Below are 26591 nucleotides of genomic sequence, written 5' to 3' on the forward strand. Positions count from 1 at the left end.
CGTCCGTTTCTTCTCGGTTCCATCATGCATCCTAACCTTGTGTTGACTGAATGTAGTCCAGCCAGTTGTTTTTCTAATTTTTTCCCCCCTCTATTATTATTATTTTAATATTTTTTTTTGTAAGCACTGTAATTCCCTGTAGAGCTGAAGTGTCATGTGTGTAGACGTTTCATACTATAACTACTGTCATAGCAAACCAGAGACTAATATGTACATAATGTATAAGTGGTAATAGTGATTCATCTATTGTAAATATCATGCAATTTCTTGACCCTTTTTTTTTAATGCAGTGCTGAAACACTTGTGCAGGATCTGTTAGTGAGTCATGCAATAAAGTGATGGAACTATTCATCTTCTGCCTGGTTTATTTGATGCCTTTGGTTTTAGTCAAACAGCTCAGATGTTTAAATTAAGATGTAATTATATTATATGTACTTGAGCAGTTTGGTAAAAATTGAATAGTCATGGTGGCTTAAATACACTTTTACTGTGAAAATCTTATTTGACAAAAACATTTTCAAGCCTAAAAATGCTAAATTATTCAATAGAATAATAGCAAAGATATTGCTTTTAATCTGTTGTTGAGGTTATTGATTCTGCTCCGACATGTTAAGCACTGAAATGCTGTTTTAGCCTTGAATAGCTTTGGTGATAGGCTAACTGCTTTTAGCACAACGGATACAATCAGATGGTTTTTGGAGCTAAAACAAACACTGTTAAAAATTTTAATTTACATGAATATATTTACATATTACAATTAAACAAATACATATTTGTGTGTGTCCCAGGGAGCCACCAGAAGCAGCTTGGTCCATCGCTGCTGTTTGCAGATGTTGCTTGTGCGTCAGATTTACTGGTTCCAGCTTGTGACTTTTGTAACAACAAAAAAATTGAATGGCGTTAAAATCGTATGTAATTATTTAATCTTAACACACTGAAGTCCCAGCCCTCAAATAAATAGTTATGGGTGCACCGATTGCACATTACTGATCTTTTAAAAAGCCTAACCTTCCGATTCCCATTTTGGCCAATACCCATTTAATTTTTTTTTTTTTTTGGTAGGATAAAGTAATTTTATTTATATAGCACATTTTCAGCAACAAGGCATTTCAAAGGTCCTTACATGAATTAGAATTTTTTTTAAAGTCCTCCACAATTATAAACTAATAGGAGTTTCTCCAGATTTTCAGAGCTGTATAAAAATAAATGACCTGGTGGGTCAGTCTGTCAGTCCAACTCTCGCCAGAGAGCAAACGAGGACAGGGGTTGATTTTCAGACCTTAGATAAGATTGGTTAAACTCAGCTTCGCATGTAAAAATAAACCGATCATCGAACTCCCAAAATTAAGGAAGTCTGCACCAAAAAATCAGTGCACCACCACATGAGGTTGTCTCAAAGTTCTGATTACCATCTCAATCTTTAGTCATCACACACATGTGTTTTTTAAGAGTATTTTTTATTTTCTCTTCAAAACAAGCCCCCTCACAAGAACTCCTTTTGCATAACAGTAGTACAGCAGCGGCCGAGGGTACAAAATGCTTCTGTCATTATTTTTCAGTGTAAAAATATCTCTTCTCGTGCCTCCCCCCTCCCCCCCCCCCACCTGTGCCATCCTCTCGTAGTGCAAACGCTTCAAAATAAAAGTTAGGCACATGATGGATACGATCGCAGTTCAATTACACTTAAGTGCTGATGACGTGTAAAACATCATTCTTTGATTTCCTCTGTAGGTTCCCAGTTCATGCGGCGTGACGCCTGCAGTCTGGCGAGACTAAGTATTAAGAAAAAGGGGCGACTGGACTTCCTGGTTTTGGCTGTGAAGATTTGATGATTCCTGGTTAAAAGAAGGAAAAAAACTGAAGACCTACAGAGTTCTACTGGCTGACAGGATCAGGATTATATGTTGGAGCTGGACCGACAAGCGACTCAGTGGACTTCAATAATACTATGTTAAACACAAATGACATTGCAAGCTTATGGTCCCAAGCAACAATCACAACATCTTCCTAGTCGATGCGTTTGCTTGTATATATCTGAGCAAGCGATTTAAGTGGCAACTTGACAAGGTTCTACCTAAAAAAACAAAATAAAAATAAAAAATAAACTAACTAGCTCAAAATAAAGTCAAATATTTCCCAGTTTTACATTATGGTACAAATAAAAAATAAATATCAGCTCTGTCTATTTTTTTTCTTTTCCTCCCTCCATCTAGCCATTTTATGATTTCTAGACAAAATAAAGATACAAAAAGTGACTGTCATTCGTTTCTGATTAGCTCATGCGCTCCATCAGGATGCCAGCACGCCGCGGCGGATAATGTCAGAGCCGTAGCGACGCCCCAGCGACGAGTCGCCCCTCAGCTCGTGGGAGTGGCACCGCTTGAGGCAGGGCTCCAGCTCGCTGTCGGCCGCCTTGGAGTCGGAGCTGTAGCCGTCGGCCTCTGGGCCCGACCGGAGCCGTGTTCTGGGGTACGGTGACTCCGGCGCGTTGGCGAGCGGTCTGAGCAGCGGGTTGCTCGGCTCCAGCTCTTCCCGCTCCCTCAGCGTGGCGCTCGGAGGCTTGTCGGCCCGCTTCGGGATCCGGAACTTCCCCCAGCCTTTCAGGTGTCCGGATGCGGAGCCGTTAGGGGCGTGGGAGCTGCCGTTGGCGGGTTTTCTGAGCCAGCTGTTGGCTTTGGAGGCGTCTGAAACCGAGCTGGGTTTGAACTTAGTGTTGGGGGCCGCGTCCGGCGAAGCGCCGCTCCTTCTGGTCGTGGCGTCGTCAAATAAATACTCGTCGGAGTCAGAGTTCCTGATGTCGACCAGCCGGATGGAGACGGTTTTATCCAGATGCTTGGAGCTGAACTTGTTCTTCAGCTGGCAGGGGACGCTCTCGGAAACGTCGCTCCTCCTCTTCCTCCCTCGTTCCTCCGGCTCTGGATCTTGCTTGTGGCTCCCCGGTACTTCATACTCTGGTCCCGGGGTTTCTCTTCTGGGGCCCTTCCTGCTCTCGGGCTTGTGCAACTTGACTGAGACGTCTTCCTGAAGTACTTTCTGGAGCTTTAGGAAAGGCTTCTCCTTGCTCACTTCAAGCTGGTGAACTTTGGCATCGCCTTTGGACTCTGTGGCCGCAGCCCCTTGGATTTGGGAGTTTTTGCCATCTTTAATGTCCAGCAGGCTGCACGCATTGTCCTTCCTGTGAACGCTTGGCGAGTCCGACAGGCTTTTCCTCCTTTCCTGCTTTAGTGAACTTCGCTTGCTCTTCAGACCAGAGTTACTCCAGGAGGAGCCGGACTGGCTGCCGTCAGAGGAGAAGGAACCCAGAGAGAAGAGCCTCTCCAGGTCCTTAGCAGAGGGCTCACCTGGAATACAGAACCATGCCCAGCTTCAGTGTGACTGCCAGCTTTTATTAGTTAAATATTGTTTGTTTTAGCTCAGTGGGAAGCACACAAACTGAATTCCACACATGTCCAGCTGACCAGCAGTCCTCTGTGCAGACTCTTGTGGATTGGGTTGGAGAGGACTCACCGTTGAGCAGCTCGTGGTCCAGCAGGCGGACCTGCTGCTGGAATATCTGCTCCTGGACTTTACACAGCGAGCGCTTCATCTTCTCCCTCCGGGTCACCATGTAGGTCAGGTTACGCACCTGCAGGGGGAGCAGCAACAGTCAGCGTTTCCACAGCACACACTTCCTCTTCTGAACGGACAGTACGGTCAGGTTAACACACTGTTAAAGCTGCAGGACTTGGCTTTTATTAAAAAAAAAAAAAATTGCTTAAAAAAATGTCTAGCCAGTCCCAGTGCTACTATTGCCATCTGTAGAAATGAATGGCCCTGGACAAAAAAAAAAAAAAACAACCAATCAGAGCAAGGAGGAAGGTCTTAGCGCTGTCAATCAAGATTATGTACAAGCTTTTCACACAAAAATGCTAAGGTGAATTAGCATGGCCACAGATGGTAGCAGATAAACAGTTTTCCTGGAACGGTTAGTTGCTTTTCTCACATCAGAACATTTAGCAAAGCGTACACAGGCATGATTGACAGCGTTAAGACCTGCCTTTAATCATCCTTTGAGATCCCTGACTCGTTTTCTTTCAGAAATTATGTCCTTGGTTGAATCAAAATAATGTTAAACCCAACATGAGCGTTTAGAGTTTATAGACCCTGGTCCGTGTGGACCAAGATGGATTTGGCAATTTCCAAGTTAATAAAGATACTAATGCTAACCAAACTGATATAAGATGTTAGAGACTCCAACTCACACTGCGTAACGTCGCCCCTGTTCCCACTATAAATTACACTGGTCAACAGCCAAAACATTGTCAGCGATTTTTCATCTGTTTTAGGGTCGTGTTGATGAGCGGAATCCAAAAATCTCATTGGTTTTGCTCAATCAGGTCAACTTTCTGAACTATGGAGCAACATGAGCATCAAAATGCAAGACTTGTTCTGACATCTGGATCAATGGGTGATGAGCAGGAGGAGAGATTCCATCAGGACAGAAAAGAGACGGAGAATTTTACACAACGGTGACATAATGTTCAATTTACAGGTACTTACCCTTAGTGTTTATTATTCAATTTATAGAAATCCAAGTTTGTAGCATTTAATTAATGCACTCTGTTAGAAAACAATTTATTTTTTTTGTCCTAAAACCGTTTTTTGGATGAGAAATATTAACGGAAACGAACTGATAATGTCACAAACATTTTATTTAGTCAGAAGATCGGATTGCTCTAAATGCATTTAGAATAAAAACCTGACCTGATTGAGAAAAATGGATGTCATTTTTGGATCCTGCAGTGCAAAAAAAAGTAATTCAGTTGAAAAAACAGACAAATTCCAAAAGAAACATTGTGAATGCTGAAATCTGACTGCTTCCTGTCTGGTGTAAATATTCTGCCAAGCAGAAAAGCAAAGCAGTTTTTCTTCTCTCTCTTCCCGCTCTGGTGCTGCTGTCCCTCTTCAATCTAGTTTAGAACTCACAAGGAACACGTTGTGCTGAAAAGCTTGATTTATTCTGATTTATTTTCAGATGTTTCTGTGATACTTCCTCCTGTTCATAACCCCGCCCCTGCTCCCGGCCGCCCTGTGAGTCTTCGTCAGGGGCAAGCGGAGACCTACCCTCTCCAGGTCCTGCCTGAGGTGTGTGAAGAGCTGCAGGCGCCGCAGCAGCACCTCCTGCTCCCGCCGGGCCAGGCTCTCCTCCTCGTCCTTCTTGGGGGTGAGCAGCTGCTGGTTGAAGTTGGCTTTGCGTTTCAGCTTCCAGTACTGGTAGACAAAGTCCACCACCTCCGGCGCCACCTTCAGGCTGTTGGCCACCTCCTCCACGTCCACGAACTGGTAGAACTCCTCCTCCATCTCCTGCAGCTTCAGCTTGCGGAGGTTGACCCTCTTCTCCTGGTCGCTGTTCGCCCGGCCCTTGCGGTCCCGCGCGCCCTCCCTCCCCTCGTCCTCCGCCGGGTCGCCCTGGAAACCGGAGTGCTTGGGGCAGTACGACTTGAACTTCACCTCGTCGTCCTCCGTGAGGATGGTGTTCATTTCCAGGTTGGCGTGGAGGCCGCAGGTCACGTGGAAGGCGGTCCTGCAGTTTTTTGCCGAGCACTGGAGAGCAAATGACAACGAAACGGATTGATGCCGGAAAACTGCATTCATTCTGCATTAAAACATTTGCTCACTAGATAGACTGAATATCAAACAGATTCAAAACAGTAAAGCATTTCAAGGTAGGGCTGAAACGATTAATCGGATGAATCGTGATTAATCGTTATTGAAATAATTGTCAACTAATTTAGGAATTGATAGTTAACTGGAGCACACAGACTCAAAAGAAAGGCTGAAAGAACAACACAGTCAGAGCAGTAACTAATCTAAAACTCTACAATAAATAAATAAATGTACATATATATATATATATATATATATATATATATATATACACACTTTGCACTTAAAATAAAAACATTTGTCTGTATATATTTTCTACACAGAACTCCTTTTAGCTTCATCTGGTTCAAATTCTGTAAAATACAAAATCTCGCACTAAGACTCTTTTGCTATTCAGTTATTAATCGGTTAATCCAAAAAAAATAATTCATAGATCAGCTACACACTGGACTGATTTTATGTCAAGCAGAAAGGGCAGAGGTGTTTTATGTAGCTGCAGATGATCAAGAGTTTGCTAAAAAAAAAAAAAAAAAAAGAAGCAATTTTAGACAACAGAATGTGTTTATTTTCTTACTTAAAAACCTAATTTGTTTATTCCGATCCTTAAAGTATTTCTAATATTGTATAAAAAAATGCTTAACTGAAAAATCTGCAGAACGGCGCAATGTTTTTGTTCGATTAATCGTCAGAATAATCGACAAAGTAGTCGATTACTAAAATAATCGTCCCTTTAGTTCTTGTCATTTTGATGATTACTGTTCACACATAACGAGTACGCAATATTCAGTTTATGAGAAAATAAGAATATTGCATAGTATGAATAAAAACGGCGGTCAGGCTGGCTGGGTCCGTGTTGGGGGAGGAGAGGCCTACCTGGATGCAGGCTCCGGTCTTCTCCTTACACAGGCAGCAGATCAGAGCCCATCTGTTGCTGGGAATGTGGGACACATTGGTGATTGGCTCCATCTTCTCTGGATTCCCAATGCTCACCTGGAACACACAGATACACACAACCACACGCGAGCGCAAGTGTATGTGAATTAAACAAAAAAAGGTACTAATTACAAAAAAAAAAAAAAAAAAAAAAAAAAAAAAAGACGGCCCAAAAGATGAACAGAATGAGTTGAACTGGCGGAGCTTTCACCTCTGGGATCCACAAAGCACAGCTGACATGAACCCACTTGGTTCCGCTGCGGGTCGGCTTCATGGCTCCGCCCTTCTTAGGACACACCTGGCACTTTGGGAGGATGCCGAGCGCACAGATCCGACACAGCCAGCTGCCTTTTGGGACTTTCTGGATGCCGTAGCACGCCTGGTCAGAAACACCAACCGGAAAACAGGGAGGAACTCAGAACATGAACATGATTAAATCAAAATAAGAGGCAGAAGATTTTACTTTATTGTAATGTTCACCAAAACTGAAATAAAAGCTCCTCTGTGTGATTAAATAACTTCTCTAATGCTGCTAAAAATGTGAAGCTTTGACCACGAATTCCTTTAGTACTGAGGTCGTATTTCAGATTCTGCTTTCTTTTCTAAACATATCAAACATGTCCAGATTTCTTGGGAACATAAAAAGCCTGTTAACAAATAAATGTACCAACATTTAAATACATCCAAAATAAAGCCAAACTTTATTTGACGTTTCCTGTTTCATCCACGCCGTTGTTTTTTATTTTTAACCAGTTATGAGGAATGATGGTAGGTTGTTGCTAGGTAACCACAGAGTGAGGTAGCTGGCCTAGAGATCGAGAGGCTAACGCCTTTCCTCTGCCTACGTGTCCCAGAATGCTGTGCGATACTGGATCCAGAGTTCAGTGACTATTCTATATATTGATTATTCTATCAGTTGTATTATCTATTGATATTGATCATGTGTCTATTACAATATATATTATTAATAATCTATTGTCCAGCCCCAATATAAACCTTGAGGTTGGACTCTGCTTTCAGTGGTTCCAGTGTTGACCTCTGACCTGGTGAACGCAGATGTTACACTTGTCGCAGAACACCATCTCGTTGTTGTCCTCTCCGTCCGGCGACTGACAAACGTCACACACCACGTCCTCGTCGTACTCGATGCCCAGCCCCTCCTCCGTCTCCATGGCGTGGGTCATGTTCTCGTGGCAGCAGTGCTCAAACTCCTCCATGACTCTCTCCATGGTGTTCTCGTCCAGCGGCGGCATGGCTGCAAACAGCGCCACACGCTGGTGATAATCGGCTACTCCTCGTCGTGTGTGCATCTTGGTTTGTATTGGATGTCACGAGAGAAACGGAAACCCATCTAACAGATGGTGAGTTTCCAGCTGACGGACGGGAACAAGGTTCACCATCCATTATTGGAAAGCCTGGACTATAAACAAACCATTATCAGCCGTTCTGCGATAACCTAAGATATGTATATTCACAAATCCCCATAAAAGTGCTGCGTGTGCATACGTTCACGTTTGTTTCTCGGTCATTTATCGACTTTGCCAAAAGGTCTGTAGCCGAAGAAAACTACATTTAAATCGCAGCATAAAATGGATCCTTTCTGTGGAAACGTTCAGATGTTCTTACAGCAGAAAAACAAAATGCAAATATAACAAGTTATTTTAGAATGCAAAAAAAAAAAGAAAAGTGAGCAGCTGGAGAGCAGGATCCACACGATACTGAAATTTGCTACCAATACCGAAACTAATAACACCCAACGCCGTTTCTGATGCGGTGGAGACATTTTGTTGAAGGAACAGGATTCTTTATATTTTGAGCAAAAATATGATTAATTATGTAATATGACAACATTTTCAGTTGGTTATTTAGAGCAAAACCAATAAGTAGGGATCAAGTCAACCCTTGTTTGGAAAAATATGTTTTAAAGATATGTTGAAAAACGGTCAACAAGACAACACTTAATAAAAATATTAATATCATTTATGGAAGTGTGTGTTTTTGATCCATGCCTGCAGTGATTTTTATTATAACTACTTATCTCCAGCATGTTTTTCCATTAGTTAATTTACTATTTTTACTTGTAATTTTACTCATAAGGGACAAATAAAAACTCAATGCAGGCTAAAATGAATTGTTTTCAATCAGACACGGATGTAGCGCAGTGAAAACCAGGGTTATTTTTGCAGCTGCATCAGCCTTCAGTATCTTTACAAACAGACGGAGACGTAATGGAGGTTTATTTTGCTGTTGATTGACATTTTCCTGTGATAATCAGCAGAGCGCAGCGCTGCGTGGTTCAGGACTTCACCGAGGAGAAGCGCATCTCGACAGGGGAGCTCAGACTGTCTCTGAAGCTAATGTTTAACTAGATGGCGATTACTGACGTCATGTGGGAGGTTTTGCTCTGCTACAGCTACTTTACTGTTTGCTCAAATGTGAATCGGTCAGCTGGATCGGTTTTGGGCATCTTTGAGTAACTTTTTTTTTGGTTTTTCATATTATCGATCATACAGATTTCTGGACTGTTCTGTGGCGTCCGCAGCTCACCCATCTGTGCAAACTCCTCGTTGGTGATTTGCAGCCAGGCCACGTCTTCTTCGTTCAGGTCGTAGCGGCACATCCCCTCCGCCAGCGTCCGGATGTCCACGTAGCCCAGCGCCTCCGTGCCCGACGTTCGGATCAGCTTCTTGGGCCTGATGAACATCACCTCCTTCCCCTTCTCCGCCAGAACTCTGAGCAACAAACAACAAGTTATCTACCAAAACGGAAAAGTGTGGAAAAACTACGTGCACGCATGACATAGTAAATGTTAAACAACAACAAAAAAAAACAGTTGAACTAGTTTTCTAATTCAAATTTGCTGAAAACACAATGGGATGAAAGTAGAGTGAGCTTAAAACTAAAATCTGTTATTTTTTTATGCCAACTGATGTTTTTGTTTTTTTTTGCTTGTTTTCTTGTCTAAAAACAAGAAATCATAAATGACAGTAAATATTATCCAATAATTGCTTCCATTTCAGTTATCCCTTCAGTGAGTTGTGTGGCGGAGTATTAGCGCCAAGCTACGAGAAACTTTGCTCAATTTCAAGAATATAGTGATTTAAAAAAAAAAACTTTTCAAAATTTCAAGAGAAAGTTTTTTTAATGAGAAGCGCTTGGACAGTTATCAGGATCTGATGCTGCCAACTCAGTTTGTGCTTCTTTGAAATAAACTCAGTTGTTGGCAAAATTGTTTTTAAAGTTCTGCTACTCATAATAATTGAATGCTGATGTGTTAAAAGATGAAGTATTTCTGTTGATTATTATCTGTAAAACTTATACAAAAGTATAAGATGCTCAACATTCCTCATTTTAGTTGTTTGTTACTTTTCTCGTTGTAGTTCTCAGAAAATTACTGCTCCGTTCTCCTAATGTTATGACTTTATTCTCGTAATTAAAAAAATAAAACTCTTCACCTGGCCCAACACTGCGTTACAGAGCTGGCCTGAACTCAAAGTCCAAATAACCAGAAGCTGTAAAACACGCTTGTCAAACAAGATGGCCGCCCTGGCTGTGCTGACATCACTTTTAAATATAGAAACCCAAGGAGAGCATAAGAGGGAAAAAAATCTAGATTTTCCTAAAATGAAATCTTCAAAAAAGAAAACTTTGGTAAACTGCTAAAATCGATTGATCGCCCAGCCATAGATGGAAGATGACAGATAGACAGAGACTCCCATCAGCAGTTTGCCTACCTGGTCACAGGCTGGGGAATGGACTGGGGGCTCACCGGGACCTGGACACCCTTCTCCCACTCCTGCCTCCACGGATCAGCCAAGACATAGTAATCCTCTGGATTCAGCTGGTACGAGTCGTGTAATTTCATGGCTGTGATGAAGTCTGTCCTAAAAACCTGCCAGACAGAAGGAGAGTTATCTCCTTGCATTTTAAAAAACAGTTTCATCCAGCCCTGGTTTCCTCCTATAGACACATTACAACATGACTTCACGCCTGCCAGATCTCAAAAAGCAGATCGCCGTCAATGATTACCGTTGGTTATGTTGTCAACATTACGCGGTGAATCTTAAATGTATGCGTGATGGATAAAAAAAAAAAGTTCTCTGGAGGCATCACAGTTCATCGGTCCGGAAAAAGTTTTAATAAAATTAAAAGTAGGTCAGTTATGCTAGCTTGACTTTGACAATCTTAACATGAAGATGAGCTGCAGAATTCAGTGTGTTTTGGTACAGTTAAAGAGGGGGAAAAAAAGACATACTCTCTGACAGATCATCGATAGAGCAGATGTTTAAATTAGCTAATTAACCGCCACTGTATTCAGACAATTACTTATTAATATTTGCAAAATAAACATCAAGCCTGAAAACATGAAACCGAAACACACTGAGTGTTATTTATGTGGGAAATGCTTGCATGATTTTTTTGTGTTGAATCCTGATGGAACTTAATCTCTGATCTGTCAGCCAACTGAGCTGTTGGCAGTCAGTTTCTATGGAAATGCATCTGTGTGTAGAATACAAGTTGTTCAGTTGTTCTTCTCTGGTTTTTCGGAGTTATTTTCTATTTGTGGTGGCGCACTGCACTAAATGAATAACACCTAAATGTCCAGGTTTCATTTTGTTAATAGAATTGTTCTACCGCAGCCGGAAAATAAATGAATAGTCTTTTTGCCCTCCAGCATTGTGCGCATGCATAAAATTTCCAGATGGAAACAATAACATGCAACGTGTCTATAGTCCTCTGAGGTGTGACTAGGTGAGCTGATTATAGTATTTAAAACTTGTTTATGTCTCCCAGTGCCACTCTGAGCAAACCTAAAGCCTCAAAACGGTTCAAAACTAAAGCCAAAGTGTTTGAATCCTGCGCTTTGTGGATTAACCAACCAGAACGCTGCAATGGGAGGAGCTATTGCTGTGCTTTAATCCAATTGGCTGTGGCTTGCAGGGAACTAACACTACAGACTGTAGAGCAGATAACAGGAGAAATGTTTCCATGAGTGGGACTCTTCATCTGCAGTGAGTCCTGGTGGATGGCCAATAAAACCAGTGGAGCACAACAGTGTCTCATTTTACTGATGTTTCAATAAATGGCATTATCAAACGCTCCCATTTTGTTGAGTTACAACCACATATGTGTGGATTATTTTGGACTTTATGATAGAATTACAGTAATAAGTTATTCAAGTGGGGTTTTTTTTACTAGTATAGGTCAGCAGATCAGCCAGGTTATAAAATGTATATTGGTGCCTTTCACTGCATTGGGTCTGTCTACAGCAGCTCTGTCTGGTGGCTATTTGTTCATTCTGCTTGCTAAATACTTTGAAGCTCAGTCACATTGGCTTTAGAGAATCTAGAGTGAATTTTTTAAAACGTTAACAATGACTCAATAGGATACAAGTCATATGATTATGTGTCATTCTAACAGTGTATTGCAGGGGTTCCCAAACTTTTTCATGCTATCCATGCTAACAGCATTAGCTTTTGGGTGGAGCATTTATTGTATTGTTTATCAATTATTGTGATAGATTTCTCATGTTAAGAATTTTCATTTATTGTTGTCTTGATAAATTCCAATTAATGATTAAAAAAAACGAGTGTAACCAGAAGTGCTACTTTTCGCTATTTTCTCTGTTTGTTCTATGAAACCTTTAAAAAAAACTTTATTCAATTTAATAACATGATTTTTTTAAAAGTTTACTGTGATACAAATGACACTGTTTTTAAGTAAAAGGCGTCCTAAAGAAGCCTGATTTAAATGGGAAAGTTTTCCAAGAGCAGTATTTATGTTTGCAAAGCTATGCAGTCACAGGCATACAGTTACCTAAAAAAAAAGAAGTAAGAAATAGTTTATCATTAATTTTATTGTTATCATTATCATTTATCACAAAAGGCACTGTGATAAGTCCATGTCGCCCACCTCTTTGAAAACAGACAATGCTAGACAATATGTAAAGAAACATCAACTTTTTAGAATGGTTTTTCCTCACTTTTATTCAGCATTCAGTAATTATTAATGAATAGTGTATGTTCTGATTTTAGCTGGCTATGAGTTTGTAGGTATTTTTGCAGCAGAGTCCTCCGCAGCAGTCTGTTTGTCAGAAACTTGTTCATTTTGTGGTTGAAAAGCGAAGCAGCTTGATGAATCTGACTGATCAGAAAGATGAGCATGTCAAATAACATTTATAATCAGGATTTAAAAATAGATTATATTTTATCATAACAAATGACCTTTTAAAAAATATATTATTATTTCTGACATTTCTTTCTCATCTTTCCTCCAGCTTTCTGAATCCTCCCTGCTGGAACTTTGAAAAGCCCTGCTCTATTTTAAACCACGCTCCAGATGCATCTTCTCATCGACTCCTAGCAGCTTCCTGTGTAGCATGATGCTGTCACTACCATTTGTCACTCTGTGGGTGGTGCGTTCAGGGGGGATAAGCAGTCCAAGTGTTGGTGCATTTAATTTCTATTTTGCTTTCGTCTGAGGAAAACAACTTCTTCCACGTTTGTTGTGCAAACACGACTTCAACAATGGTTTCTTTGGAAAGATTTTTCCACTTTCTCTGTAGATTTCAAGCGCTTATGCATTACTTTTGTTGGTTTATTCCATAAAATACAATGAAATGTATTTGTGTGAAAAGGCCCTATTGGTTTGCTGTAATATGACCAAGCCGTCTTACCTCTGAGGGTTTCTGCCCGGTTCCCCTCCGGTGCTGCGATGAGTGCTGAGACCAGCAGGTAGAATTACCTGAAACATAACAAGGGTTTATGGGTTGGAGGTTTTTCTGCTTGGAAAGCATCTGGATTTCCTTCAGGACAGATCGAAGATGAGCCTTAGCGTCTGTTTGAGCAGCCAAAACACTTCAACTGATATCTCTGTTGTCAATTTGATCTTAACACTGTCTGAACTTAAAAGACGCGAGAGCAAAGAAAGCACTCTGATCGGTGGCAAACTGTTTCAAATTATTCTGTATTCTCTGATAACAGAGGCAAATTGGATGCCCTAACACAGCTAACAATAGAATACTAATAGAAAAAAGAAATCACAAGTTGTTGTTGAACTAATTCACTGAGGTCCTACTGGAGCCTGCCTGCCTGCCTGACCTGCAAGGATGTCTTTAAAGGTCCAAACACGTGTCCTGTTCCTAGTCTGTCTCCTGCGTCTCACGCGGACGTTGTCCCTTCGCTTTGTTTTTACCCGTGTCCGTTTCTTGCCCCTCTTTCTCTTTCTTTTCCTACATCCTGAATACGGAGTACAGACTTACTCTGACAGAAACATGCAAACCAGTAAAGTGGGTCCAAGAGCAACATTGTAAAGGATACTTACGCCATTTCTGAAAGCTTAAGGAGAGGAAAACATGCACCAGCTGACAAATTCTGAATTACTGCAGTTCGTATGTGACTGTGGGTTCAGTAGAAATGTGTGTGTTCATGTGATGAGGCATGAGAGCAATACGGCATAATGGATTTTTTTTTGTGTGTGTAAATGCCAGTTTCACATCGTTTACACAGAACACCCACAGGTGCTAAAATTATATAATCAATTATTTTATGGTTGTAACATTACATAGAAACGCATATGGAAGATGAGAGAACATGCATTAATCAATTCATTTCATGATGAATTAAAATGAGCTACATAATTTCCATCCTGATGATGAATATTTTTCGTAGGGCGATTATCTTTAATAGCCTATTTTATTTAAGGTTTCGGTTGTGTGTGGTTTTTAGTTCCTTTTTATTATTGTGCTTTATTTTTGTATGTTTAAAATGTCTTCTAGTTCTTTAATAAATTAAAGTTTATCAATCTTTGAGAGAGCAAACGTACATCATTATATCACTATGTTACTCAAAACAACAATATTATTGCTAGTCGGAATAATTTCTGGAACAATTTATCGTCCAGCTAAATTTTTTTTATTGTCACCAGCCTGGATAATAGTCACAGTTTCGTGGATTAATATTTCAGCTAAAGAAAACTGAAAACCAAAGATGAAGCTGCACTTTAAATAGTGAGGCAAATTTAAACAAATTTAAACTCTAAACAAATAAGTTAGAGAACGTAAGATCATTTTCATTGTGATAGCAGAAATGTATTTCATGCAAAAGAAAAGCTAATTAAACCAGGAATAAATTAGCAAACATTCTGATTGAGCACATAATTAAATGTAACGCAACGCCTAATATTCTAATGCCTTAAACTGAGATTGATAAGAGGTAAAGTTTTAAAGATTTTTAAGACTCCAATTCTTGCTATGTAAGTGCTTTACTGTTGTAAACATGCTATTTTCACTTACAGGAGAAGGAATAACTGCAAAGTACTAAATAAAATATATATATATTTGCACAAAGGTACTTTTGAGTGAACAGCTGACACTGATGTGCAAGAGACAGCAGAAGTGTTAGCAGCTCTGTTCAGGTGATTCAGAGGAGGCAGGTTTGCTTACTTCCATTATCCGAGTCATCGCTGCTGCTGGGGTGTCTGCTTCTCTTCATGGTCTTCTGTCTGTGGAGCTCCGGCATCAGGACTCTGCACACAAAACCCACCACGTCAAGCTACAACCACACAGAGGACACCAAACAACACTTTCAAAATCTGAAAAGACAAAAACCTGAAAAATAAAATATTTACAAACGCAACAAATATTTAAATTAAACACTCAAGGAACAAATATTAGCAATGCAAAAGGGACCTGCGGACTGTTAGTACGCAATCGGTCAACTAGGCTCCACGTCTACGTTGGTTTTCAATGGATAGTAAGTGAGATTACGCAACATTGCAAGGCATCAAAATGTCAACAACAGGATGCTTCCAGAAGCCTGGCAGATGAGTCCCAGCAGCGCTAACGCCACCCCTCGGTACACAATCACACTTCTACTTACTGAAGGTAGACATGTTAACATAGGAACGTAAAGTGGGGCGACACTGAAAACAAGCATCACATGTTTCCTTGGAGATTACACGGCGTCACGAATGTTTACACACCAAGGTAACTTTCCACACGTTTCCCCGCGCGACATAAACAGCGCAGCGCCGCACTGGCTTATGAACCCAACGTAACGTCACATAGTCGGTAAAAAATAATAATAATAAAAAAATCAGCATTGACTCATATGCCCCGAAAGGTGGAAAAATACCAGGGGGGGTTGCCCAGCGAGGAAAGGTGCTAACCCTAAATTAGCATGCTAGGCTAGGACACCGAAGCTAGCTCCGGTTTGTGTTACGCCCCTTCGTCCTGCACGCAGGCAGCACAACCGACGCTGAAGTTGGCCTCCGATTCGGAGACTCTGGTCTTCCCTGACGGGTCTAAACCGCTTCATTTAAAACCTCTAGATTAAAATCTGATTCGATACAGTTCAGAGTCTAAAACACCTAGGATGATCAAACGTGGACCATCATTACATGATCTAAAAATACAATTTGTGAAATCTGAAAACAGAGAGTCCATCTCAGATACGAACCGCCTGAGGAGATTCTCCCTGCCCACAGCCATCACCATCTGTATCTCTTTGAAGAACCTTGAATTAATTTGAGTTACAACAACAATTAGTTTTGGGATCAATGAAATATTTTTGAATTCGCAGTGAAAAACTACACTACTTACAAACACCAAACCGGAGCAGAATTATTCTAAATTCTGCCACTCTCCATAAAATACAGCTTGTCATCTTTCAAACCTTCATTTAATGTGCAAAATTTAAAAAAGGCTCTTGTCGTTTGTTTGTTTGCTTGCCTGAGAACACATCGAGACGGCTTCATCTGAATTACACTGTTTACATTATAGACATGCTAACATATAATCTGCAACAAACTCGGATTAGAAATAAATAATCCACAAAATGTACAGATTCAATGAAATGTTTTGGGAAATTTATGAAGTCACATTTTAATTTGTCAAAATGTAAAACATTTTAATAGGCGTTTTTCTGTGGTTTCGCAGGCTCATCAGTAACACTATGCTATTAATTACTCTATAAAAATTAAGGAAAAGATCACATCCAATTTTTGAGCAACCTTTACTTACAAAATGGAACCCTAACAAAGGTTTTTAAATATTTTAACCACCTTAAATTGGGTCCTGCTTAAAATTCAATTAATAATAATTAATTCTATAAAGTAGTGGCTGTGATTTGTGTTTTTATTATTCAGTTTGGGTAAACAGAAAAGGTGTGATTTTAAGACATCTCAGCTCAGCCATTGACGAACATTGAAACCAAAAATGTTTTATAGCATCTGTCATTACCAACATTGGGATAGAATAACTATCCAATACATTTTTAATCTTTGCAAGGACTGCTCTTAAGTTGCTTTTATATTAACAGCATTTCATATTTTTACAATTTATAGCATTTTATATTTTATTTTATCTACAACTGCTACTCAGTGCTAGTTGTTATCGTGTCTTGTCTCTATGCTGTAACTGCGAAGTAATTTCCCTGCTGGGATGAATAAAGTACTTCTATTCTATTCTAAGAGAAAATAGAAACAAACAGCACTCCAACATGACTAATTCCTTGTTTTCACAAATTGAATAAAGGTTATACGAGTTTGAACATTAACTATTCTGAGTATTCCAGGATAAACCCATCAGAATAATCCTTTAGTAAAGTGCGGCGTATGAAGATGCCAGTCGGAAGCTAGCTTCAGCACTGTGATGGTGCCAACGTAACTGGCAGCTACATGTAGTAAACATCTGCGTCCTACTCGGTATAACTTCATCTGGCTTGAACATTTGTGAACATTAATACTATTATTGGGGTTACTTTTACGCCATCCACATTTGTTAGTTCTAAACGGAAAATAAATACTGTCGAATACCAGCTTGGTTGCTTTTTCCTACACCGTTATGCAACCTAAGGGCCCACCCACACCCGGTGCATCAAGTGGAAATATCTTTAGGCTTACTGTGTTGTTCTAATTAAGTGCATACACAGCGAGTTAAACCGTGTCACTATCTACATACGACATACAACAAACCACTTCTAATTACGAACGTTTTCGAGAGTGAAAACAAAATTCATTTGGTGCTGCGTGTTAGCAACCGAAGCTAGCTAGCTAGCTAGCTAGCTAGCAGGAGGCTAACAAACGTCAGTTCCAACGCTGTTAGCAGCAAGCCACTGCCACTAGCATAGCTTCCACGGTGCCCCTCATTAAAAAACAGAAACAGCCTCCTATCCGTCAAAGGTTAGGGGTCAAACTTGCACTCAAACATGTTTCTCTGAAGTTAAAATGTGCATATGAATTATGGGTATTCGTTAAAGTAAAGCCAGGGTTTCGTTATTTGTGTGGTTATAAAAGCGGGTTACAGTAAGGTGTGTTTATCGAAGATGAACTGGCTGAGGTTAATCTTTGGCGCCATTTTAAATGACGACGTCGCGTTTTCCTAGCGGACTGCTCATGCGACCATAACAGAAATACAAACTCTGCTAAATGCCCCGATATAAACATGTTTAACAAATGCACGCAGGTTGATATAGTTTACCAAAATAGCACGGTACGTACAGAACACGTCCGAGGGATGCAAGCCGGCGTTTGAGTTTGATGTGAAGCGCAGTTTTTGCCTTGAGTTCCGCTTGACCCGCATTCCACATACACAAACACAGAGAAGCGGCGCCCGGGGAGGAGGTTACCCGGCACGGGCTGCAGGAGCGCATGTTCACCGCAAGATGGCAGCAGAATCCCTTGAACCACTCAGTTATCCATCAGATTTGAGGATTAACTCTGGTACTCAACTCCTTCAATTTTAACCCCCGATTCGCTACGTGCCACAATTAAGTGTGGTTACACTTAATTTGAGCATTATTCTTTTATATGTGTGTATGACACTTATTTTTGCTGTCCTTATATGGCTAGGATCTCAATTAAAGGGAGAGACCACAAATCAAAAACACAACCACCTCTCACACCGCCCTATGTACAGCCAGAATAACAGAACAGATGTTATTTTTAGTTCACACGATTGAAGATTTTCAGCACATTTCCAGAACTAGAAGTAATTCATGTTCATTTCAAATGCTTTCATGGTGAACTATGAACATGGACTGGTTCATTTCAAGCTGGTTGAACTGAACTAATAAGTTATGGTTAAAGATGAACTGGCAAAACAGGGAAGAATTTACTAATTTCACTACAGAAACGTCATAGGACAGCTATAAGCTGTGAGATGACATCCATTACTGATTCAAATAATTAGACAAAATTATAAGCACATAAATTACTAAACTAAGAAGAAATTGAAAATAAAACAATGTTTTTGAGTACCATAATATGGAAAACTAAGAGAATACATAGAGTCGGTCACCACAAAAAAAGTGTTAATGCTTTTGTTTTTTTTAATTAAACCAAAATTATAAAGGGAAATTTACAATGTTTATCACAGCTTTCTTTCATTTCTAGAGGAGCATCTGGAGGACACAGAAACAGTCTTGGAGTACAATATGCTGATGTAGGAAGGACGATATTTGTGACCCATCTGTTGATTTTTCTAATACAGACTCGAACCATTGATGCACAAACAGAATTCACCTCCACTCCTGAAATGTTTTATAACCTTCTTTTCAACATGAACTATTTTGAAGCCGAGACGCTGTAAACCACATGTGTCAAACTCCAGTCCTCAAGGGCCGCTGTCCTGCAACTTTTAGATGTGCCTCTGCTGCACCACCTGAATAGAATAACTAGGTCATTAGCAAGGCTGTGGAGAACTGATCTACACAAGGAGGAGGTAATTAAGCCATTTCCTTCCAGCATTTCGTACCTGTGGCACATCTAAAAACTGCAGGACAGTGGCCCTCGAGGACTGGAGTTTGATACCCCTGCTGTAAACAGTCTTTAAATGTAGGTAAGTTTGTTCGGTTATATAAGGATTTGCACCAAGTTTTACAAAGTAGCACCAGGATGAAGGGACCAAACAGCTGAGCAGAACCATAAAAGCACCTCCAAGAGGCTGGTAAACAGTGTCACAGTGATGAATAATCGGAAATTATTTTCTGAACAAACAATCGACTATATGAGGAACTTGATTAATGTGCAAGTTAAGAAGGAGCCAGGCAGCATCACAGTGAACAGGAAGTGGATCACAGAATGTGAGAAGGTTGAACTATGACCCAAATCCAAGAGCTGGGTAAACAAGATTTCTTTTGACAAAGGTTCAAGTTTTACGTTTATGTCTCCTAATCCCCAACACAACAACTCATTATTTTAAATCAAGATTTTAAATCAGTGCTCTCATCATTTCCCTGTCAGAGTGTTTCCGTGCTCATCTGACGGCCAAGATGGCATCATAGGACTTCCCGGTCCGGCAGACCTGGACGTTGCGGAAGCCCGACTTGTTGAGCATGTGAGTGTATTCGGACGGGGTGCGCTCCCTGCCCTGCGTCTGCACCAGCATGTTGAGGGAGAAGATCTGCGCCATGATGGGTCCTCGTCTGTTTTCAAACAGCAGCGCCTCCACCAGCAGGACGCCCCCACCTGGCGGGAGGACGACAAAACGCACTGAGCTGACCACAGCTCCATTCAGTTCCATTGAATTGACAACAGATTCATATAACTCGTGTTACTGTTATGGTGAACCGATTGCAGTTTTCTGGCCGATCATCGATCTTTAAAAGCCCTGATCTGCCGACTCCGATTCAAGCAGATATCAATCTTTTTTTATCTGAAAAGTTGCTAAATATAGCACTAAAGTTTCTAAATTGGCAACATTGTTACCCACACATGTGCAACAGTGTCAAATATCAACCGATCTCCTAAAATTAAAAAAAAATCAGAGACGACTTATCGGCCAGCCAAAGTATCGGGATGCCCTTGGTTACGGAGAAACTCACCCGGCTTACAAGTCTCGTAGATCTTCTTCAGCAGCGCCAGGCACTTCTCTTCAGGCCAGTCATGAATGACTCTGGCCAACACATACAAGTCTGCACTGGGAATTTCACCGCTGAAGAAATCTCCTGCATGCAGAGGAGGGAACAGATCAAAGCAGAAGGAATTTATTAGTTCTTATTTTCTCTTCTCTTTCTTCTTTACTATTTCTTGTACAGTTACACAAAATGTATTCTGTCACCAAATTACTTCATATTTCTGACTGAACATACTATAAAAAAAAAAACATCCAAAATAATGTGAATATTGTAACACATTGAATGTGTTGCACATTTTTCCACAGATTTTCTGCCGGTTTGTGTTGCTCAGGTGTTTTTCCAGCCTTAACAAAAGAGAAAAAGACGACAAAGATGGAGGCCGCATCTTCTAGAATATCCTCAGCTTCACCGGGTAACAGTAATAAGTTCAGTTGCTGTAATACAATTATTAAAGTTTATTTAGTCTTGAGTTAAAAACTGTGACTGTTTTCTTGTGCTGTGACACAGCAGTGCAGTGAAGCATATCTTTGCCATTAAAGTAAGCAGAAGTTAGCTAGCTAGTGAAGCTGTGTTTAGCTTAGGATAGAAAATCCATCCTAGCTAGCTAGCTAACGTTTAACTAGCTAGCTAGGATGGATCTAGAATTTTCCAAACTGGTGTTTGGATTGGTGTGGCGTTTACTTTAGCTGTCTTTCTCAATTTCAATCTATTTTATAAAGTGCTATTTTAAATATTATTTAGCTTCCAAGATGTTTTTGTCTACCACAAATTCCTATTCATGTCTTGGCAAACTTTTATTTAAATTTATTGCTTATGTTGAGATATTATATGTTTTGTTAAAAAAAAAAAAAATATATATATATATATATATATATATATATATATATATATATATATATATATATATATATATATATATATATAGTAAATAAAAAAGAAAAAGAAAACTGAACACTTCAAACCAGAGAGTGTTAAAGTAGGAGGAGTTCAATAATGATCAATATTCTGGTTTACCTGATTGAAATGTAACGCCACTGTCCTCCTGTTTGAAATGTTTCTGAGCCGCTTCCACCACCTCCGGCAGGTCAAACACGGTGACGGACGAGGCGGGGTACGCTCTCGCCATTTCATTGGCCAGAGCACCAGTGCAACCTGGGAGTTTTTGAACACACAGCACAGATTTTTTACAGCCACCGACAACGCAGCAGCGGGCGGCGAGAGTGGACGGGCGCGAGTCCTCACCTCCCAGATCGACGACCTTCTGGAAGCGGGAGAGGTCGAACGCCGTCACAACGTCGTGTCCGTCCAGAACCCAGTGACAGCTCATGATCCCCATGAATTTCAGCATCTCCTCCTCGGACCTGGGGAGGGGGTCATTCTACCGTTACCAACAAACTGGAGATGAACCAGTGAGGCACGTTAATCAGATGAGCACCAACCTGTAAATAGCTTGGAAAAAGTGGGCAGATGGAAGACCGAAGGTCTTTTCGTACTGGTTCCTCCCCTCCCTGCAGGACATGAAGCTTGACTGAGTTTCGTTCTCCCTGACTTGCAAAAGTATTCACACCCCATGAACTTTTTCACATTTTGTCACACCACAAGCACATGCTTCAATTTAAACCCAATGCTTCCCAAAATAAAGGTTGGGAACCCAGTGGGGGTCAAAACTCAACAAGTGTGGGCTCTTCTTCGATTTGCTTTTTGCAACTAAATAAAATATATCGTCAAGTAGATCTAGCATTAAACATTGGATACAAATATATAAAATAATAGATTACACATGAGTTTTTTTGATCTTGTTTTATCCTGTTATCTGTGAAATCAGTTGCCCTAGATTTTTGTTTTATTAAATAACCAATTTGTCATGATAACAAATTTTACTGGACAATATATTTTCCTTTCAATTATTGCGATAGGCAATAATATTATTTTGACACCACTTTCAAGTAATATTTCGACAATGCCATATTATTGTAAGTTTGCCCTTTGAAAGAGCAATACATTTAATTTTTTTATTTTTAAATTAAAAAAACAGCATTTGAGCTGGAACATATTTTAAACATCCAAAAATAATGAACAGCAAAAAAAAAAAGAAAAACAATAAATAAAACAGAAATATAAAACATACATACACAAATGAAACTATAAATACAATGGATTATGATGTCCCTGTAAACAAAATTGCTCTTAAAAAAAAAATCATCAGAATGGAAATGATCAAGGTCATTTTAATGTATCGTGTGCAACACTTTTCAGATTTTTATTTGTGGGTTTCCTTCCATTTCATTCATCTAACATCCATTTAAACCAGAATAAAGTTTGTGGCTGAGCCGAGACAAAATGCATGAAACTGCATGCGACAGGAATGCTTCTGCAAGGACCTGCCTGGTTTTCCCTTCTCCTGCTCTCACAGATAGTTGATGTGACGTAGCAGCGGCCCACTGACCTGATGGCGTCCGCCAGGTTGTTCCACAGCGGGTAGACGGTTTGGGAGCGGTAGATGATCATGTCGTGAAGAGATTTGGCGCTGCCTTTGGCCAGGTAAAGGTTAGCCACGTCTGTGCTGCTGTACAGAGCTGGGTTAACACACAAAGTCACACGGAAAGGTCCGGGCCTGCTGCCGAACAGAACCGAACTCAGACGGAGAATGAAGCTAAAGCTCGCCATTTAGCTTCAGGCTAAATTTAAATCAGGCTAAATTTTCGTTTTTCACTTGGAGAATGAAACCATAATATTAGGAGAAATAAGAATCATTGTATAAACTAGAATAAAGTTATAATAAGATGAAAATGAGGACATAATATTACCAGAATAAAGTTATAATATTACTTATTAGGAGCATGAAGTAATAATTTTATGAGAATTTCTCCAGAAAAACAAATTAAATGAGGAATGTTGAGCATCTTGTGAAGTTTTACTTTGGTTTGGGTTTTACAAATAAGGAAATATGTCATCTTTTAACATATCGGCATCAAATTATCATCAGTGGCAGGACTTTGAAACGATTACGCAAACGACTGTCTATTTTAGAGGAAGAATTATCCAAGCCTTCCTTCATTAAAGCAACTCTTTTTTTCTCTCAATTGCGCGACTTTCTTCCCGTAATATTGCATCTTTATTCTGCTAATGTTGTGATTTATTGTCAGAATATTTTAAGTTTATTCTCATCATTTCAAAGAAAAGCAAAAACATCTCTTAGTCTGACCCTAAAACTCCGACGTAGATCAGGCATCCATTAGGACCTGATATCTGCCTGCTTTTAAGTCTCATCTTACGCACTTTTGTTGACTAAGGCAACAGAGTTATGATCATCTTCAAAACAGATGAAGAAACTGTTCAGTAAGAAACAGCAACAACAGCTCTAACAATAACAACAGGGACATTAAAGTAAAAGCTATCGGTTATCAGAGGTCTTCCCGTTCCTCACCCGTCCCGTCGGCCCTCTCCACCTCCAGGATCTCGATGCCCACCAGGGCATCCAGCAGCCGCTCCATCCCGTCCACGCTGGTGCCCAGTTCCTGCGCCACGTGTTGAGCACTCAGGGCGTCCTGGGACTTCAGCAGGAGGTCGAAGACGCCGAGCTCGCAGGCCGAGAATATCATCTGAGGACACGGACGTAGAGTTCACATCACCTTTTCGTTTCTTCATCGTACAGAGCTGCTTTGTGTTCAGGAACACAGCCAAGTATTTACCTTTCCTCTCAGCCAGCTACGCTTACCGAAAACACTCGATCCCGAAAAAGTAATGAGGGATTTAATCTTAGAGTTCTATTTATGGCGTCCTTCAGGTTCAGTCTTTGCTCGTTCGTAGAAGTGTTTGTTTTTTTTTAACAGTAGTTTTCAGACCTGGTGGAACTGAGTCACACAGCAAAGTGGATCAAAAACATCAGATAAAAAAAAAAAAAAAAAAAGTCATCTAATAGAAGTAAAACTCCTAAGCAGTGCCACAGATGGGACATTATGGCTTAAAGACATCAGCAATATCACTGCTAAAATGGGTAGAGGTTTAGCAACGTTGTGGGGGAAAATAACTGATGACTTTCCATTAAAGATGGATTAAAAATATTCACTACTTGTGTTTTTCTGAAATATTGTTTATAAAAGAACACCTGCGATATTATTTCTAAATATAAATCAGGGATTCTGTTTGTGTGTTATAAGCCTGGAGGGAAACCAGGCTTTACTTGCCCCCACCAGGCTAAGTGTCGTTTGTTTATTTTAAATAGAGTTTTTTTTATACACCAATAGCAGTGACAGTAAGGACGAATTAAGCTAGGTTTGTAGCTGAAGCAGTGAACTGGGTGCTAAGGGCAGGGGGTGAACCAATAGCACCGTTCCTGGGCCTGCCCGTTAGCCTCACATGCTGTCATTTCAACATAATATTTCCTCCAAATTTTTGTCACTTTTTCCATTTTTTTTTTTAACACAAAAACATGGTGGGCTGCTGCGTAGCAAGTTTTGGGGGAAAACTTGCTACGTCTGGAGGTGGGGGGGCGGGGGGGGGGTGTTGGGCAGTCAGCCAGCAGCCCACCATGTTTTTGTGTAAAAAAAAAAAACAAAAAGTTATTTGACAACTACTCGCTACAGAGCAAATTCAGGTAATCCTTCCTCATTGGCAATGAATGCAAATGATTCGGTCCAAGAATCGTAGAATCTCTCCTCGGCTATTTTTCTCTTTTGCTATCCATGGCCCACCAAACACCCGTCGGTTCGTTTACAGCAGCCACCTGCCTCGCGCCCCGCCCAGCTGAAAGAAACGTGTCACAGGCTTTGACTCAAATCTTCGTTGACAGAAATGTTGAAATTTAATATTTATTCTACACATTTTTATAGCACTGGAAAACGTTAAGAATGATTGTGTCATGTTTGTCCTCCTACAGAAACCATATTAAAATAAAACATATATTTCCCACCGCTACCTTTTTCCAGTTTTAAACATTTTTGAAAAACCTCCAGAGAGCCACTAGGGCAGCGCTGAAGAGCCACGGGTTGCTGACCCCCGGGTTAGGGTCATTGACCAGTCAGTAGACCCGCTTGCGCACAAACTTTAACATCCTGGCCAGAGGAAGTTACAGCATCCCTACAATCAGGATGCATCCCCCCGCCCCCCCCAAAGATGCTGCCCTGGGCAGTTGCCCATGTCACCCATATCAGAAACTGCCACTGATCCTGGCTAACGTTTCCCTTTTTTTTTCTCTCCAAATGTAGCAATGAGATCACCCCACAGCACATGACTCCAAAATTAACATGTTTGCCCCTAAAAGGAGTTTGGAAACTGCAATGTGACTTTTTTTTTTTCTTTAAAAAAAAAAACAAAACAAACTTTTTATGGCTTCTTCCTCACTGAGTGGCTGTTTAGTCCAATCATGCAGAGCGTTTCTCTGAAGATACTGGAACCTTTACCAGCGTCAGGCGCCATATGCCTGGTCTTTATTAATGTAACTTTCAGGTTCTTTATGTTAATAGTTCCCCAGTGGAATAAAAACGTCAAACATCATGCACTGTAAATAGAGTGTCTGAAAATGTCTGAGTGCTCCGATTGCAGCACATCGAACGGTAATAAGTTTACCCATCACGCTGTGATTTCACCTTTGACACTCTGAAGCCGTTGAAATACTCCAGAAGTTTAAATGGGTAGTCCAGTTCACTCTGGGAGAGATGTTCTGCCATTGCTGCCCTGATGAAGGAGACACACAAAGACTGTCTGTCTACCCGGAGGAAAACAGGAGAGACAAAAACAAAACACACACACACACATATACACACAAAACAAACCACCCCAATCATTATTGTTCAGAACTTACCAAGAAAATGTCCCAGGCTGTCGTTATTTCGAGGGGGGAAAATTGTAGCCGCTGTTATCCTAGAATAATATCAAGTCGCGTAGTTTGGCTGAAAGCGGGCAAGATGCCGGAGCTGGTGCAGCAGCCGGGAGGAAACAGGTGGCGAGTAAATGATTAGAGGTGGAGGAGAGTCACTCCTGCTCCGGAGCCTCCTGAAAGTTACCCAGAAAGCCCCGTTGGCTTCATATGGCGGTGATGGTCGACGTGCTTTGGTCCGAAGTCGAACACAGACTCCCATAGTCAGTGCAGTGCCGTGTTTAACCGCAGCAGAGGGGAGGGCGCTGTGGAGCTGTGGTTGGTGATTAAGCTACGAC

At 40.6% G+C, this 26591-nt stretch overlaps 2 protein-coding genes across 5 annotated transcripts; both read right to left on the minus strand.

Annotated features, from left to right (window-relative positions):
* Positions 1 to 1440: 1440 nt before the first annotated feature.
* LOC102228755 (protein Jade-1-like) lies at positions 1441 to 18200 on the minus strand. Of its 3 annotated transcripts, none has more exons than XM_023352983.1 (11): positions 18079 to 18200; positions 15023 to 15105; positions 13256 to 13323; positions 10314 to 10471; positions 9127 to 9311; positions 7623 to 7834; positions 6791 to 6958; positions 6520 to 6636; positions 5104 to 5583; positions 3508 to 3625; positions 1441 to 3341 (listed from the first exon to the last, which is right to left on the minus strand). In XM_023352983.1, exons 1-11 carry the CDS (start codon positions 18165 to 18167, stop codon positions 2290 to 2292), a joined length of 2730 nt encoding a protein of 909 aa, XP_023208751.1. In that variant the 5' UTR covers positions 18168 to 18200; the 3' UTR covers positions 1441 to 2289. The 3 variants fall into 3 exon arrangements, with proteins under 3 accessions (XP_023208751.1, XP_023208752.1, XP_023208753.1); XM_023352984.1 differs by lacking the exon at positions 18079 to 18200 and adding an exon at positions 16038 to 16056; XM_023352985.1 differs by lacking the exon at positions 18079 to 18200 and adding an exon at positions 15562 to 15743.
* Positions 18201 to 19314: 1114 nt separating this feature from the next.
* Positions 19315 to 26525, minus strand: LOC102236297 (acetylserotonin O-methyltransferase-like). Of its 2 annotated transcripts, XM_023352190.1 has the most exons (9): positions 26239 to 26525; positions 26024 to 26111; positions 23863 to 24037; positions 22882 to 23011; positions 21875 to 21943; positions 21678 to 21796; positions 21450 to 21587; positions 20403 to 20525; positions 19315 to 20046 (listed from the first exon to the last, which is right to left on the minus strand). In XM_023352190.1, the coding sequence occupies exons 2-9, from the start codon at positions 26102 to 26104 to the stop codon at positions 19835 to 19837; spliced, it is 1047 nt and encodes a 348-aa protein (XP_023207958.1). In that variant the 5' UTR covers positions 26105 to 26111; positions 26239 to 26525; the 3' UTR covers positions 19315 to 19834. The 2 variants fall into 2 exon arrangements, with proteins under 2 accessions (XP_023207958.1, XP_023207957.1); XM_023352189.1 differs by having other exon boundaries at positions 21450 to 21796.
* Between the last annotated feature and the right edge of the window lie 66 nt (positions 26526 to 26591).

Source organism: Xiphophorus maculatus, chromosome 19 (assembly GCF_002775205.1).
Source record: "Xiphophorus maculatus strain JP 163 A chromosome 19, X_maculatus-5.0-male, whole genome shotgun sequence".
Classification (NCBI taxonomy): domain Eukaryota; kingdom Metazoa; phylum Chordata; class Actinopteri; order Cyprinodontiformes; family Poeciliidae; genus Xiphophorus; species Xiphophorus maculatus.

Excerpts from the sequence above, each read along its gene's own strand:
- LOC102228755 (XM_023352983.1), bottom strand. The coding sequence starts at position 18,167 with ATGTGGAATGCGGGTCAAGCGGAACTCAAGGCAAAAACTGCGCTTCAC. Across the intron at positions 13,324-15,022 it reads CGATGACTCGGATAATGGAA|GTAATTCTACCTGCTGGTCT; the intron begins GTAAGCAAACCT and ends GTTATGTTTCAG. Across the intron at positions 7,835-9,126 it reads CGAGGAGTTTGCACAGATGG|CCATGCCGCCGCTGGACGAG; the intron begins GTGAGCTGCGGA and ends CGCTGTTTGCAG.
- LOC102236297 (XM_023352189.1), bottom strand. The coding sequence starts at position 26,104 with ATGGCAGAACATCTCTCCCAGAGTGAACTGGACTACCCATTTAAACTT. Across the intron at positions 23,012-23,862 it reads GGAGAGGGCCGACGGGACGG|CTCTGTACAGCAGCACAGAC; the intron begins GTGAGGAACGGG and ends GTGTTAACCCAG. Across the intron at positions 20,047-20,402 it reads CTACGAGACTTGTAAGCCGG|GTGGGGGCGTCCTGCTGGTG; the intron begins GTGAGTTTCTCC and ends TCCTCCCGCCAG.